At 44.0% G+C, this 14,297-nt stretch overlaps 1 protein-coding gene across 2 annotated transcripts in view; it reads right to left on the reverse strand.

Annotated features, from left to right (window-relative positions):
* Window positions 1-3,915: 3,915 nt before the first annotated feature.
* The window catches only part of LOC112236487 (cytoplasmic polyadenylation element-binding protein 4-like), a 41,638-nt gene continuing 31,256 nt past the window's right edge, over window positions 3,916-14,297 (reverse strand). For both annotated transcript variants that reach the window (XM_042309130.1, XM_042309129.1), the window contains 4 exons: window positions 10,973-11,091; window positions 10,264-10,378; window positions 9,726-9,907; window positions 3,916-8,824 (listed from right to left, as the gene is read on the reverse strand). In XM_042309130.1, coding sequence (XP_042165064.1) covers window positions 8,597-8,824; window positions 9,726-9,907; window positions 10,264-10,378; window positions 10,973-11,091 — 644 coding nt within the window. In that variant the 3' untranslated portion in view covers window positions 3,916-8,596. The remainder of the gene's footprint in view (window positions 8,825-9,725; window positions 9,908-10,263; window positions 10,379-10,972; window positions 11,092-14,297) is intronic.

The following is a 14,297-nucleotide window of genomic DNA, read 5'->3' on the forward strand; positions in this document are numbered from 1 at the left end:
AATTGTTCAGCAGTCTAATGGCTTGTGGGTAGAAGCTATTGAGGAGCCATGTGGTCCTAGACTGGGCTTTCCTCTGACACCGCCTATTATATAGGTCCTGGATGGCAGGACGCTTGGCCACAGTGATTCACTGGGCCGTTCGCACTACCCTCTGTAGCACCTTAAGGTCAGATGCCGAGCAGTTGCCATACCAGGCGGTGATGCAACCGGTCAGGATGCTCTCGATGGTGCAGCTGTAGAACCTATTGAGGATCTGGGGACCCATGCCAAATCATTTCAGTCTCCTGAGGGGGAAAAGGTTTTTGTCGTGCCCTCTTCACGACTGTCTTGGTATGTTTGGACCATGATGGTGATGGTGATGTAGACACCAAGGAACTTGAAACTCTCGACCCGCTCCACTACAGCCCCGTTGATGTTAATGGGGGCTTTTTCGGCCCGCCTTTTCCTGTAGTCCATGATCAGCTCCTTTGTCTTGCTCACATTGAGGGAGAGGTTGTTGTCCTGGCACTTCTCTGACCTCCTCCCTATAGGCCGTCTCATCATTGTCGGTGATCAGGCCTACCACTGTTGTGTCGTCAGCAAACTTAATGATGGTGTTGGAGTCGTGTTTGGCCATGCAGTCGTGGGTGAACAGAGACTACAGGAGTGGACTAAGTACACACCCCTGAGGGGCCCCAGTGTTGAGGATCAGCATGGAAGACGTGTTGTTGCCTGCTCTTACCACCTGGGGGCGGCCTGTTAGGAAGTCCAGGATGCAGTTGCATCCTCACATAGGTGTATCTTTAGTCCAGGTGGGAAAGGGCAGTGTGGCGTGCGATTGAGATTGCGTCATCTGTGGATCTGTTTGGGCGGTATGTGAATTGGAGTGGGTCTAGCATGTCCAGGAGGATCCTGCTGATGTGAACCATGACCAACCTTTAAAAGCACTTCCTGGCTACCGGCGTGAGTGCAACAGGGCGGTAATCCTTTAGGCAGGTTACCTTCTCTTCCTTGGGCACAGGGACTATGGTGGTCTGTTTGAAACATGTAGGTATTACAGACTCGGTCAGGGAGAGGTTGAAAATGTCAATGAAGACACTTGACAGTTGGTCCGCGTGTGCTTTAATTACATGTCCTGGTATTCCGTCTGACCCAGCGGCTTTGTGAATGTTGATTTGTTTAAAGGTTTCGTTCACATCGGCTACCTAGAGCGTTATCACACGGTCATCCAGAACAGCTGCTGCTCTCGTGCATGCTTCAGGGTGGCTTGCCTCGAAGCGAGGATACAAGGCATTTAGCTCGTCTGGTAGGCTCGCGTCACTGGGCAGCTCGCGTCTGAGTTTCCCTCTGTAGTTGGTAATAGTTTTCAAGCCCTGCCATATCCGACAAGCGTCATAGCCGATGTAGTAGGATTCTATCTTAATCTTATATTGACGCTTTGCTTGTTTGATGGTTCGTCTGAGGGCATAGCAGGATTTCTTATAAGCATCCGGATTAGTCTCTCGCTCCTTGAAAGCGTCAGCTCTAGCCTTTAGCTCGATGCGGATGTTGCCTGTAATCTATGGCTTCTGGTTGGGATATGAACGTACAGTCACTGTGGGGACGAGGTCATCGATGCACTTATTGATGAAGCCGATAACTGAGGTGGTGTATTCCTCAATGCCATTGGAGGAATCCCGGAACATATTCCAGTCTATGCTAGCAAAATAGTCCTGTAGCATAGCATCTGCTTCATCTGACCACTTCCGTATTGAGTGAGTCACGGGTATTTCCTGCTTTAGTTTTTGCTTGTAAGCAGGAATCAGGAGGATAGAATTTTGGTCAAATTTGCCGAATGGAGGACGGGGGAGAGCTTTGTATGTCTCTGTGTGTGGAGTAAAGGTGGTCTAGGATTTTTTTCCCCCTGGTTGCACATGTGACATGCTGGTAAAAATTTGGTAAAACTGATTTAAGTTTGCCTGCGTTAAAGTACCCGGCCACTAGGAGCGCCGCTTCTGAGTGAGCATTTTCTTCTTTGCTTATGGCCTTATAGAGTTGGTTGAGAGCTGTCTTAGTGCCAGCTTTGCTTTGTGGTGGTAAATAGATGGTCACGAATAATACAGATGAGAACTCTCTTGGTAAATAGTGTGGTCGACATCATAAGGTACTCTACCTCAGGCGTGCAATACCTTGAGACTTCTTTAATATTAGACGTCGCACACCAGATGTTATTGACAAAAAGACACACACCCACACCCTTCGTCTTACCAGAGGTAGCATCTCTGTTCTGCCTGTGCATGGAAAATCCCGCCAGCTCTATATTGTCCGTTTCTTCGTTCAGCCATGTGTCAGTGAAACATAAGATGTTACAGTTTTTAATGTCCCGTTGGTAGTATAATCTTAATAGTAGTCAACAATTGTATTTTCTAACGATTGCACGTTAGCAAGGAGAATGAAAGGCATTGGGAGTTTATTCACTCACCTCCGGATTCTCAGAAGGATCCCCGATCTGCGTCCCCTTTTCTTCAAGCAAAAGGTGTGGATCTGGGCCTGTTCCAGTGAAAGCAGGATATCCTTCTCATCAGACTCGTTAAAGGAAAAAGTTTATTCTAGTCCGCGGTGAGTAATTGCTTTTCTGATGTCCAGAAGTTATTTTCGGTCATAAGAGATGGTAGCAGCAACATTATGTACACAATAAGTTAAAAAAAATAAGTTAGGCAAAAAAAAAAAAAAAATTACACAATTGGTTGGAAGAATGTAAAACTTCAGTCATGTTCTTCGGCACCATCTTGATGGGAGTGATATTGAACAAAGATATATATATATATATATATATATATATATATATGAATGTACACCCCCAATCCATGAATTCAACTCTGACCTACCAGCACCATCACAGGACACCATCACCCACTTACCCCAAGGAGGATCAACTTACTCTGTCCCTGTTCTCAACTTACCCCAAACCCGGGGTAAGTTGTGTCAAGCGACCACTTTTTCTTTCGACAAGCTATGTTTTCAAAACTTTTATGTTTACATTAATTCTGATTACATCCAGGAATACACAACATTCTGAATATATGTAGATATCTTTGTTTAAAAAAATGTCTCAACATACCCCACTCTCCTCTACTAGGATGAGATGGTTTTGCCTACATTGAAGGAATATGGTATGGGTTTACACTTTAGCCTACTCATGCAATGTGAGTGCTGCTACCTAAGGCACGCAAGGTCCCAAAGGTAGTGAGCTAATGGTTTTCTTTTCAGGTTGGACAGATTATTAGAAGACCACAGAAAAGTGGATTCTAAGTAGTGCAACAAGGTTTCATACTTTATATTGGTAATGTACCAGTCAGCAGGCAGGTGGAGCTGCTGAGTCTGAGGAAGGTGATTACTTCCTGTGTTTGTAGACACACTAATCACACCTCATTATCCAATGGAATTGCTGCAGTATTATCAATAACCTGGCATGCATGATGCATCTATTTTACATTGACTGGCTTCATCAGCTAATCAGCTATGGCTTGTGTAGGATGACCAAGGATACGCAAGGATGACCATAGCATTATAGTGACATTCTAAGTATTTGAAAAGATCAGAGTAACAGCTGGCATACAAACACAATGACATCGTAGTCTGGACAAGGAAATAATCAATGGTTGCAAAATAAATGCTCATAAAATATAAATGGTTACTTTGATACCGACATTATCGAAAGCTGCTTGTGGTCAGCATTTCAACTCCCTGTCTCACACTCTTTCACACACAGCCTAACGTACAGAACTCATTGTGACCTTATTTGCTTGTATGTAGTAAAGATATCTGAATTAATTTGGAGGTTTTATGAGCCAGGGCCCAACAATGGCTGCTGCCTAGCTTTATGAAAGCAGCAACTGATAGACCGTTACTGAAAACGGACTCTTACAATCCACACCAAAATAAACAGACAATGGGCCTTATCACAGTTAAGTTTTATTCATTCAACATTTCACATTACAAATATTTCAAAATGATGCACTGTTATAAATAGTTGGCTGCAAACAATTAAATAACAGAATTGTATTTTTTGTTTCACTAGCACTGCTACAGACCAACTCCTAGAAATATGGACATTTTGTATTACATAACTTAATTAGAAAGGAAAATACAAAAATAGGAACTTATAAAGTGAAATGACAATAGAAATTAAGGTGATATCTTAAGTAAAAAATGCTATTAATAAATACAACAACCTTCCCATACAGTTAAAAACTATTGAAATTTTGCCATTAAGTAACATCATTAACAGACAAATATTTAAATATTTATTTTCCTTCAGAAAATGTTAATCATATATTGTGGAGCACAATATAGCAATTAGTAAAAACTAGACACTTTAAAAGCTTCACCTCAAAAATATAACAAAAATCTGATCAAAATTATAAAAATTATACATTCCAATTAAAAATATACCAATAAACAGCTAAATACATTATTGACCTAATAATTACAATGCAATCACAGTAGCTTGAAATAAACAAATGAGCACAAAACCTTTAATGTTTTAAAAATAACTTCAATTATTTATATTAGTACAAATAGTTTGATTTCTTTTTCTTTTTTACAAACACCAGCATGAAAAGGATTACAATAACAGTAGAAAATGACTGAAAAACATATTAACGTCTTCTTTAAATGTCTGCAATTAAAAATGGCATTAAAGAATTACATTGCAAAGAGTCTTTATCTGGAAAAAAATAAAATAAAATGTATTGCACATAACAACTCGAAGTTAACTTGCAACATTTACCACATTCAAGTCTTAAAGTTCCCCTTCTTCCAAAACGGTTGAATTACCTCAACAGACAGTGGAGATGAGTTAACAAGTCTTTTCAACAGTGTCCTATAAGATGCTCAAGTCCTCCACTGCTAAAATAGATTTTAGAGGTTTTTTTCTTTTCTTATTTTCTCATCTTTTTTTCTTTGCATCCTGCAGAGGTCTGAGTATGGAGAAGGCAAAGATATCAACACATGGGAGAGAAGTGAGGTGTGGGGGTGTCCTTAACAAATTAAAGTTGAGAAACATCTGGTGCACAACCACAACAATCAAATTCAATAGCTAATTCATGTACTTATCTTTTTTTCGTCATGCATGCTAAGGATTACAATAGGAGCTAGTTGGCAAGTTCAAGAATATATATTTTCAAATGTTAAAATATCTAAACACCAAACATCCATTCTTGTGATACGAGATTCAGCCGAAGCATGAACCATAATTTGCATTATCCTTATAATAGTTATATTCCAGCTATGGAGAGGAAACCAAAAAGAGAAGTTACCATTTTCCCCAACTAGGATAGCCATTTTTTTTTAAACAATAACATTAAATTTTTAAATGACAACTTTGTCCTCGCCATGCTGTTAAGATCTGATTTTTGTGAAACATCTAGTGTATAAGATCTAAGACCTTTAAGCAGTACACTGATCGTTCCTCTGCCGTTTCGGAAGTCGCGTCAATGCACGTACGCTACTTGGTTGTGAAGATTCCTCAGCACTGAAATGTAGAAAAAGCATAACTGAAAATAATATATATCGAAATCACTACATTTTTTTTTCGTTAAATGAAAAGTGTCCATATATGCAGATCTCTCAGTAACAAAAGTACAAAAGCTACCTTTCACAATGTGAAAAATTGAGGTATTGCAAAAAGGAGTTTTCCCCATTTGTGAAAAATGTGCCTAAAATGACTGTTGGGAAGAAAAAAAAAATATTTAGAAAAGTAGTGCATAAAATGTTTATATGTGCATGACAAAATAATTTAGCTAGAAAACACTGTACCAAAAATCAGCAGGCCATGTATAAAATAATCTTTTTTTCTCTCATTAACAGCAAATTCTTCAAAAAGTGTTTAACTCCTAAAATGTTTATCCACCACACCAGCAAGCTAAAGTCATGGTGCAGAAGAACACCAGCAAGCTAAAGTCATGGTGCAGTAGAACACCAGCAAGCTAAAGTCATGGTGCAGTAGAACACCAGCAAGCTAAAAGTCCTGGTGCAGTAGAACACCAGCAAGCTAAAGTCCTGGTGCAGAACTGTTGCAGTAGAACACCAGCAAGCTAAAGTCCTGGTGGTGCAGAACTGGTGCAGTAGGATACCAGCAAGCTAAAGTCCTGGTGCAGAACTGGTGCAATAGAACACCAGAAAGCTAAAGTCATGGTGCAGAACTGGTGCAGTAGAACACCAGCAAGCTAAAGTCCTGGTGCAGAACTGGTGCAGTAGAACACCAGCAAGCTAAAGTCCTGGTGCAGAACTGGTGCAGTAGAACACCAGCAAGCTAAAGTCCTGGTGCAGAACTGGTGCAGTAGAACACCAGCAAGCTAAAGTCCTGGTGCAGAACTGGTGCAATAGAACACCAGCAAGCTAAAGTCCTGGTGCAGAACTGGTGCAGTAGAACACCAGCAAGCTAAAGTCATGGTGCAGAACTGGTGTAGTAGAACACCAGCAAGCTAAAGTCCTGGTGCAGAACTGGTGCAGTAGAACAGCAGCAAGCTAAAGTCATGGTGCAGAACTGGTGTAGTAGAACACCAGCAAGCTAAAGTCCTGGTGCAGAACTGGTGCAGTAGAACACCAGCAAGCTAAAGTCCTGGTGCAGAACTGGTGCAGTAGAACACCAGCAAGCGAAAGTCCTGATGCAGAACTGGTGCAGTAGAACACAAGCAAGCTAAAGTCCTGGTGCAGAACTGGTGCAATAGAACACCAGCAAGCTAAAGTCATGGTGCAGAACTGGTGTAGTAGAACACCAGCAAGCTAAAGTCCTGGTGCAGAACTGGTGCAGTAGAACACCAGCAAGCTAAAGTCATGGTGCAGTAGAACACCAGCAAGCCAACACAAGGATACGGTTTTCACTAGTGTGTTAAATTCTATTTCAGCACTCCCTCCCTGACATATTAAAACGCTAGTAGATTCAGATACTGTATGACTATAATAACCAAACCAAATGTGAGCCTTTGTTTAGCTTTTTGTGTTCATTTCCCCAAACCTGTTGCAGACCTATTCACGTTACACAACTGCCTAGCAACAAACGTCTCTATTTTGACCTTTGGAAATGAGGATTGACTGGTGAAAAAGCCTGGGTGTCTGTAAACTGAATAAGTCCAGTTGTTTTCACTAGTGTTTTCCTGGATTTTGACTGCACTGTTATCTATTCAAGGCCAATCTTTGGTTTGCTGTAGTCCATCTGGTCTTCGTAAGAAAAATAGGAAAAGAATAATGAACTCAGAAAAACTGAAATGAAATACTGTATTACTGCACTACTGCACAGGCGACTTTGGTTCCCTAAAGCATCTAGGTATAACCTCTTTATTGCAGTCTTGTTTGAGTGAGTGAACTGCATTGTGGGACGTACGTAGTAGAGCACATCGCATGGACTATCTTCATTTATGCTTAGAACACTGGCTGAGTTAGCTGGGCTGGCACAGGAAGAGAGGTCTGCAGGTCTAATAACTGCATCCTCCTCTAGATGGAAATGTGTTGATGATAAGCCTGGCTTTTGTAATTCATTTCTCTTTTTGAGGGGGGTTAAAAACAGAATACGGTTGTGAATAAAGGATTGGGAGATTTGCACCAACACAATAATAATAATACACGAAAAACAGGGCTTTCTGCTCACGTGCAGCCCTGATGACAACTAGGCACTAGCCTCTCCTCTCCTAGCTAGCATGGCCTCAGACACAGAGGGGGGGGGGTCACTTATCTCTATACGGGTCAGCGCTGAGGGTCTCAGGGACCTCCAATGCCATACATTCCCCAATAAAATGCTCTGTTCATTCTTAGTACAACCTTGGGTCAGATTACAAAAATAAAGAAGTGACAAAGCAGCGTCTATAAAAATGTGTCTTTTTGCTGACGCCGTTTCCCTTTGATTGTGGTCCTAAGGGAAGAGGGAGACCAGCTTACTTTCTTTAACTTATTCCTCACATTAGCAGCTAAGCTTGAGGTATTAGTTTTTGCATGTCAAAATGGAGCTCAAACAGAACGCCTGTTGTGAAATGGATCTTGTCAAGTAACATCAAATATTAGCATGGTCTCAAAAAAAAATATTCAAACATCTGATCTGGGAAATAATCCACGTTTCTGTACTTGTTTCTTTTTCAAACCAATTGAGATTAAGCTTTGGTTAACTACTGAGACTTTATATTCTGCACTCTAAAATAAAGAAATAACTGCACTCTTCTTTAGCAACACCTTTGCTATTAACATCTGCTCTGGAGCCTATTGGATGAACATCTGCTCTGTAGCCTATTGGATGAACATCTGCTCTGTAGCCTATTGGATGAGCATTTGAACTGAACATACTGCTTTGAAGTTGATGGTCAATGACACGTCAATTGGATAGTAAGGTGACAATTGAAAGCCTAATCTTTTCAAATTCTGCTCTAATAAAAAATAAAAGCAACTGGAGAAAGTCAAGAGAATGGGATTTCACATGGGATACACATTTTCTTTTGCTTTCTTGACATATCTCCTCATCTTTAAAAAAAATATTAATTTAAAATTAAACTTTTTTCTCCCAAATTAGAGTTAAAAAGGAACCAGCAACAGAAAAGTGCATTTATTTGTACAATGATTTTGCGACTCCTACTCCCCCCTCTCCCTCTCAGTTCCAGCGGAAGGAGATGTGCCTAGGCCGGTCCCCTCCCTCCTTGACCAGTGGCTTGTGGAACTCCCGACCAGCGCGTGAGTGGATGGCCGCCCAGCAGTATTCACAGTAATACTGGAGACAGGTGACGTTAGCGCAGAAGAAAGGGGCAAACTTGCCCCCGCACCGAGTTCCCTGACACTCATCACACAACTGGTCGTCCAAGACATATGGCTTCACTTCCACCTGGGCGGGGGGGGAAGAGGGCAGACCGAGAGAGAGGGGGGGGGAGGACCCAGAGAGAGACGGGGGGGACCCAGAGGGGGGGGGGACCCAGAGAGAGACGGGGGGGGACCCAGAGAGAGACGGGGGGGGACCCAGAGAGAGACGGGGGAGGACCCAGAGAGAGACGGGGGGAGGACCCAGAGAGAGACGGGGGGAGGACCCAGAGAGAGACGGGGGGAGGACCCAGAGAGAGACGGGGGGAGGGGGAGAAGGACCCAGAGAGAGACGGGGGGAGGACCCAGAGAGAGACGGGGGGGGAGGACCCAGAGAGAGACGGGGGGAGGACCCAGAGAGAGACGGAGGGGGAGGACCCAGAGAGAGACGGGGGGACCAGAGAGAGACGGGGGGAGGACCAGAGAGAGACAGGGAGAAAGAAAACCATCTATCAGACATGCAATAAAGAATAGAGCTAGGATGAATACATCTTACATTAATTAACGTACTGTATCTAAAGAATTAACACAACACATAATTGCATTGACAATTACATTCCAATTAGGACAATGGTCTCCAATAAACATTCTAAAGTAAGAATCAAAGTAGAGACGTGATTGGTTGGTACGTTCATTATCAATTATTCAAGTTGGACTGATTTTGGCTGAGTGAATTAGCATAATTCTTCTGCAGGTGGCAGCTGGTTAAATGTCTGCGCGACAGTAATTTCTTATCTGTCCTCGTATGACCCAGTCAAAATACCACAAAATGTTTTACCTTCATCTATAAAACCATTACAATAAATAACAAATTGTCCTTTTAAAAATGTACAAGACAGGAGATAGGAGCCTTTTATGTGTTTGGTACAACATTTCTGTGTATTTGTGTAATGCTGTATTAGCCTGAGAAAGAGAGGGCCTTCACTAACCCGTTTATCGATTTCTCCATGCTGCAGCTGGACAAAACGAGCGCTGATAGCAGCGATGTAGCTCTGCTGATTGGAGAAGGCAACCCGCCCTGCTCCCTTGGGGTACTTGAGCTCCGGGTCTGTGTCGATGCCTGCATAGCACACGCCTCCATACAGCCTGTCCATGATCATAGCCAGCTCCACTGTGGACGGAGGGAAACAGGTTGCAGGTGGCACAATGCCAGGGTGCAGCCTTGTACACTTCATGTAACACTCGCAGCTTGGTCATCATGTTCCAAATAGCTTCCATTTTCATTATGAGTTGCTACCAATTCCCTTCTCCTCCATTACATACTGTACATGCTGATGTGATGAAAAGCAGCACTAATCTAACAGGTTTTAATACGCCGTCGAGGATACAGGTCTGTGTCCCAATTGTCCTATGGGCCCTTGTCAAAAGTAGTGCCCAATATAGGGAATAGAATGCCATTTGGGATGCAGACTAGGACTAAAGTGCCAATGGAAATGGTGCTTTAGCTGTCTAGGGTCAAAAGGTTACCTGCACGGAGAGGGCGTGGCACCCCACCCACAAAGATGGTCTTCCTGGGGTCCAGAGGCTGGGAGCCGTCCATCACAAAGTCACTGTCGTTCAGGTTCCAGGGACGGATCTGGACCTGTCACACACAGAGAGACATGTTACACGCCGTGTCTCCGTGTCGGCCGCGTCTCGACGTCGGCAATGTCTGCCATGTTATGTCTCGATGTTGGCCATGTTATGTCTCGATGTTGGCCATGTTATGTCTCGATGTTGGCCATGTTATGTCTCGATGTTGGCCATGTTATGTCTCGATGTTGGCCATGTTATGTCTCGATGTTGGCCATGTTATGCCTGTAACGATGCAAAGCCAATTCTATAGGGAGGGCAGCTGCTTGCATATTTACTTGGTCTGCCACTAATCGAATGGTCTCACAATCAAACATGAAGCAGTACAATTCTAGGGTGTATTAATTACAGAAACACCTTACCGTTTAAGAACCAAACGGAATCAAATGTAACAAAACGGAGAGTGACATACCCAAATTTGTCCAACAGAAACTCTCGTTTGCATTTCCCCTTTTGCCATTTGTTGCGAAACGTTTTGCAACAGACTAAATGTTTCACAACATAATCGCCGTAATGAATACACCCCTGCTGCATCTTGAGCTCTTTCATAATAAGAGTTAAAGAAGGGAGCAGATGGATGATGGTGATGGCACAATCCACTCACCGGCTTGTCTTTGATGGTGGGGCTAGACACACACAGGTAGAGCTTGCCGTCCTCTTCAATACAGGCTTCAATCAGGGCCTGCACAGAGCTCTCATCCTGGAACAGCAGGAAGGCATAACCTACAGGACAAAACAGACACCACTTAAACCGCCTGCACAGAACCATGTCACAGAGACCACTACTTAACTCTGATCTCTAAATCAAATCAAATTTTATTTGTCACATACACATGGTTAGCAGATGTTAATGCGAGTGTAGCGAAATGCTTGTGCTTCTAGTTCCGACAATGCAGTAATAACCAACAAGTAATCTAACTAACAATTCCAAAACTACTGTCTTATACACAGTGTAAGGGGATAAAGAATATGTACATAAAGATATATGAATGAGTGATGGTACAGAGCAGCATAGGCAAGATACAGTAGATGGTATCGAGTACAGTATATACATATGAGATGAGTATGTAAACAAAGTGGCATAGTTAAAGTGGCTAGTGATACATGTATTACATAAGGATGCAGTAGATGATATAGAGTACAGTATATACGTATGCATATGAGATGAATAATGTAGGGTATGTAACATTATATTAGGTAGCATTGTTTAAAGTGGCTAGTGATATATTTACATCATTTCCCATCAATTCCAATTATTAAAGTGGCTGGAGTTGAGTCAGTGTCAGTGTCAGTGTGTTGGCAGCAGCCACTCAATGTTAGTGGTGGCTGTTTAACAGTCTGATGGCCTTGAGATAGAAGCTGTTTTTCAGTCTCTCGGTCCCAGCTTTGATGCACCTGTACTGACCTCGCCTTCTGGATGATAGCGGGGTGAACAGGCAGTGGCTCGGGTGGTTGTTGTCCTTGATGATCTTTATGGCCTTCCTGTAACATCGGGTGGTGTAGGTGTCCTGGAGGGCAGGTAGTTTGCCCCCGGTGATGCGTTGTGCAGACCTCACTACCCTCTGGAGAGCCTTACGGTTGTGGGCGGAGCAGTTGCCGTACCAGGCGGTGATGCAGCCCGCCAGGATGCTCTCGATTGTGCATCTGTAGAAGTTTGTGAGTGCTTTTGGTGACAAGCCGAATTTCTTCAGCCTCCTGAGGTTGAAGAGGCGCTGCTGCGCCTTCTTCACGATGCTGTCTGTGTGAGTGGACCAATTCAGTTTGTCTGTGATGTGTATGCCGAGGAACTTAAAAACTGCTACCCTCTCCAATACTGTTCCTTCGATGTGGATAGGGGGGTGTTCCCTCTGCTGTTTCCTGAAGTCCACAATCATCTCCTTAGTTTTGTTGACGTTGAGTGTGAGGTTATTTTCCTGACACCACACACCGAGGGCCCTCAACTCCTCCCTGTAGGCCGTCTCGTCGTTGTTGGTAATCAAGCCTACCACTGTTGTGTCGTCCGCAAACTTGATGATTGAGTTGGAGGCGTGCATGGCCACGCAGTCGTGGGTGAACAGGGAGTACAGGAGAGGGCTCAGAACGCACCCTTGTGGGGCCCCAGTGTTGAGGATCAGCGGGGTGGAGATGTTGTTGCCTACCCTCACCACCTGGGGGCGGCCCGTCAGGAAGTCCAGTACCCAGTTGCACAGGGCGGGGTCGAGACCCAGGGTCTCGAGCTTGATGACGAGCTTGGAGGGTACTATGGTGTTGAATGCTGAGCTGTAGTCGATGAACAGCATTCTCACATAGGTATTCCTCTTGTCCAGATGGGTTAGGGCAGTGTGCAGTGCGGTTGAGATTGCATCGTCTGTGGACCTATTTGGGCGGTAAGCAAATTGGAGTGGGTCTAGGGTGTCAGGTAGGGTGGAGGTGATATGGTCCTTGACTAGTCTCTCAAAGCACTTCATGATGACGGAAGTGAGTGCTACGGGGCGGTAGTCGTTTAGCTCAGTTACCTTAGCTTTCTTGGGAACAGGAACAATGGTGGCCCTCTTGAAGCATGTGGGAACAGCAGACTGATATAGGGATTGATTGAATATGTCCGTAAACACACCGGCCAGCTGGTCTGCGCATGCTCTGAGGGCGCGGCTGGGGATGCCGTCTGGGCCTGCAGCCTTGCGAGGGTTAACACGTTTAAATGTCTTACTCACCTCGGGCTGCAGTGAAGGAGAGTCCGCATGTTTTCGTTGCAGGCCGTGTCAGTGGCACTGTATTGTCCTCAAAGCGGGCAAAAAAGTTATTTAGTCTGCCTGGGAGCAAGACATCCTGGTCCGTGACTGGGCTGGTTTTCTTCTTGTAGTCCGTGATTGACTGTAGACCCTGCCACATACCTCTTGTGTCTGAGCCGTTGAATTGAGATTCTACTTTGTCTCTGTACTGACGCTTAGCTTGTTTGATAGCCTTGCGGAGGGAATAGCTGCACTGTTTGTATTCGGTCATGTTACCAGTCACCTTGCCCTGATTAAAAGCAGTGGTTCGCGCTTTCAGTTTCACGCGAATGCTGCCATCAATCCACGGTTTCTGGTTAGGGAATGTTTTAATCGTTGCTATGGGAACGACATCTTCAACGCACGTTCTAATGAACTCGCACACCGAATCAGCGTATTCGTCAATGTTGTTATCTGACGCAATACGAAACATCTCCCAGTCCACGTGATGGAAGCAGTCTTGGAGTGTGGAATCAGCTTGGTCAGACCAGCATTGAACAGAGCTCAGCGTGGGAGCTTCTTTTTTTAGTTTCTGTCTGTAGGCAGGGATCAACAAAATGGAGTAGTGGTCAGCTTTTCCGAAAGGAGGGCGGGGCAGGGCCTTATATGCGTCGCGGAAGTTAGAGTAACAATGATCCAAGGTTTTTCCACCCCTGGTTGCGCAATCGATATGCTGATAAAATTTAGGGAGTCTTGTTTTCAGATTAGCCTTGTTAAAATCCCCAGCTACAATGAATACAGCCTCCGGATAAATGGATTCCAGTTTGCAAAGAGTCAAATAAAGTTCGTTCAGAGCCATAGATGTGTCTGCTTGGGGGGATATATACGGCTGTGATTATAATCGAAGAGAATTCTCTTGGTAGATAATGTGGTCGACATTTGATTGTGAGGAATTCTAAATCAGGTGAACAGAAGGATTTGAGTTCCTGTATGTTTCTTTCATCACACCATGTCTCGTTAGCCATAAGGCATACGCCCCCGCCCCTCTTCTTACCAGAAAGATGTTTGTTTCTGTCGGCGCGATGCGTGGAGAAACCCGCTTGCTGCACCGCCTCCGATAGCGTCTCTCCAGTGAGCCATGTTTCCGTGAAGCAAAGAACGTTACAGTCTCTGATGTCCCTCTGGAATGCTACCCTTGCTCGGATTTCATCAACCTTGTTGTCAAGAGACTGGACATTGGCG

Source organism: Oncorhynchus tshawytscha, linkage group LG30 (genome assembly GCF_018296145.1).
Source record: "Oncorhynchus tshawytscha isolate Ot180627B linkage group LG30, Otsh_v2.0, whole genome shotgun sequence".
Taxonomy (NCBI): domain Eukaryota; kingdom Metazoa; phylum Chordata; class Actinopteri; order Salmoniformes; family Salmonidae; genus Oncorhynchus; species Oncorhynchus tshawytscha.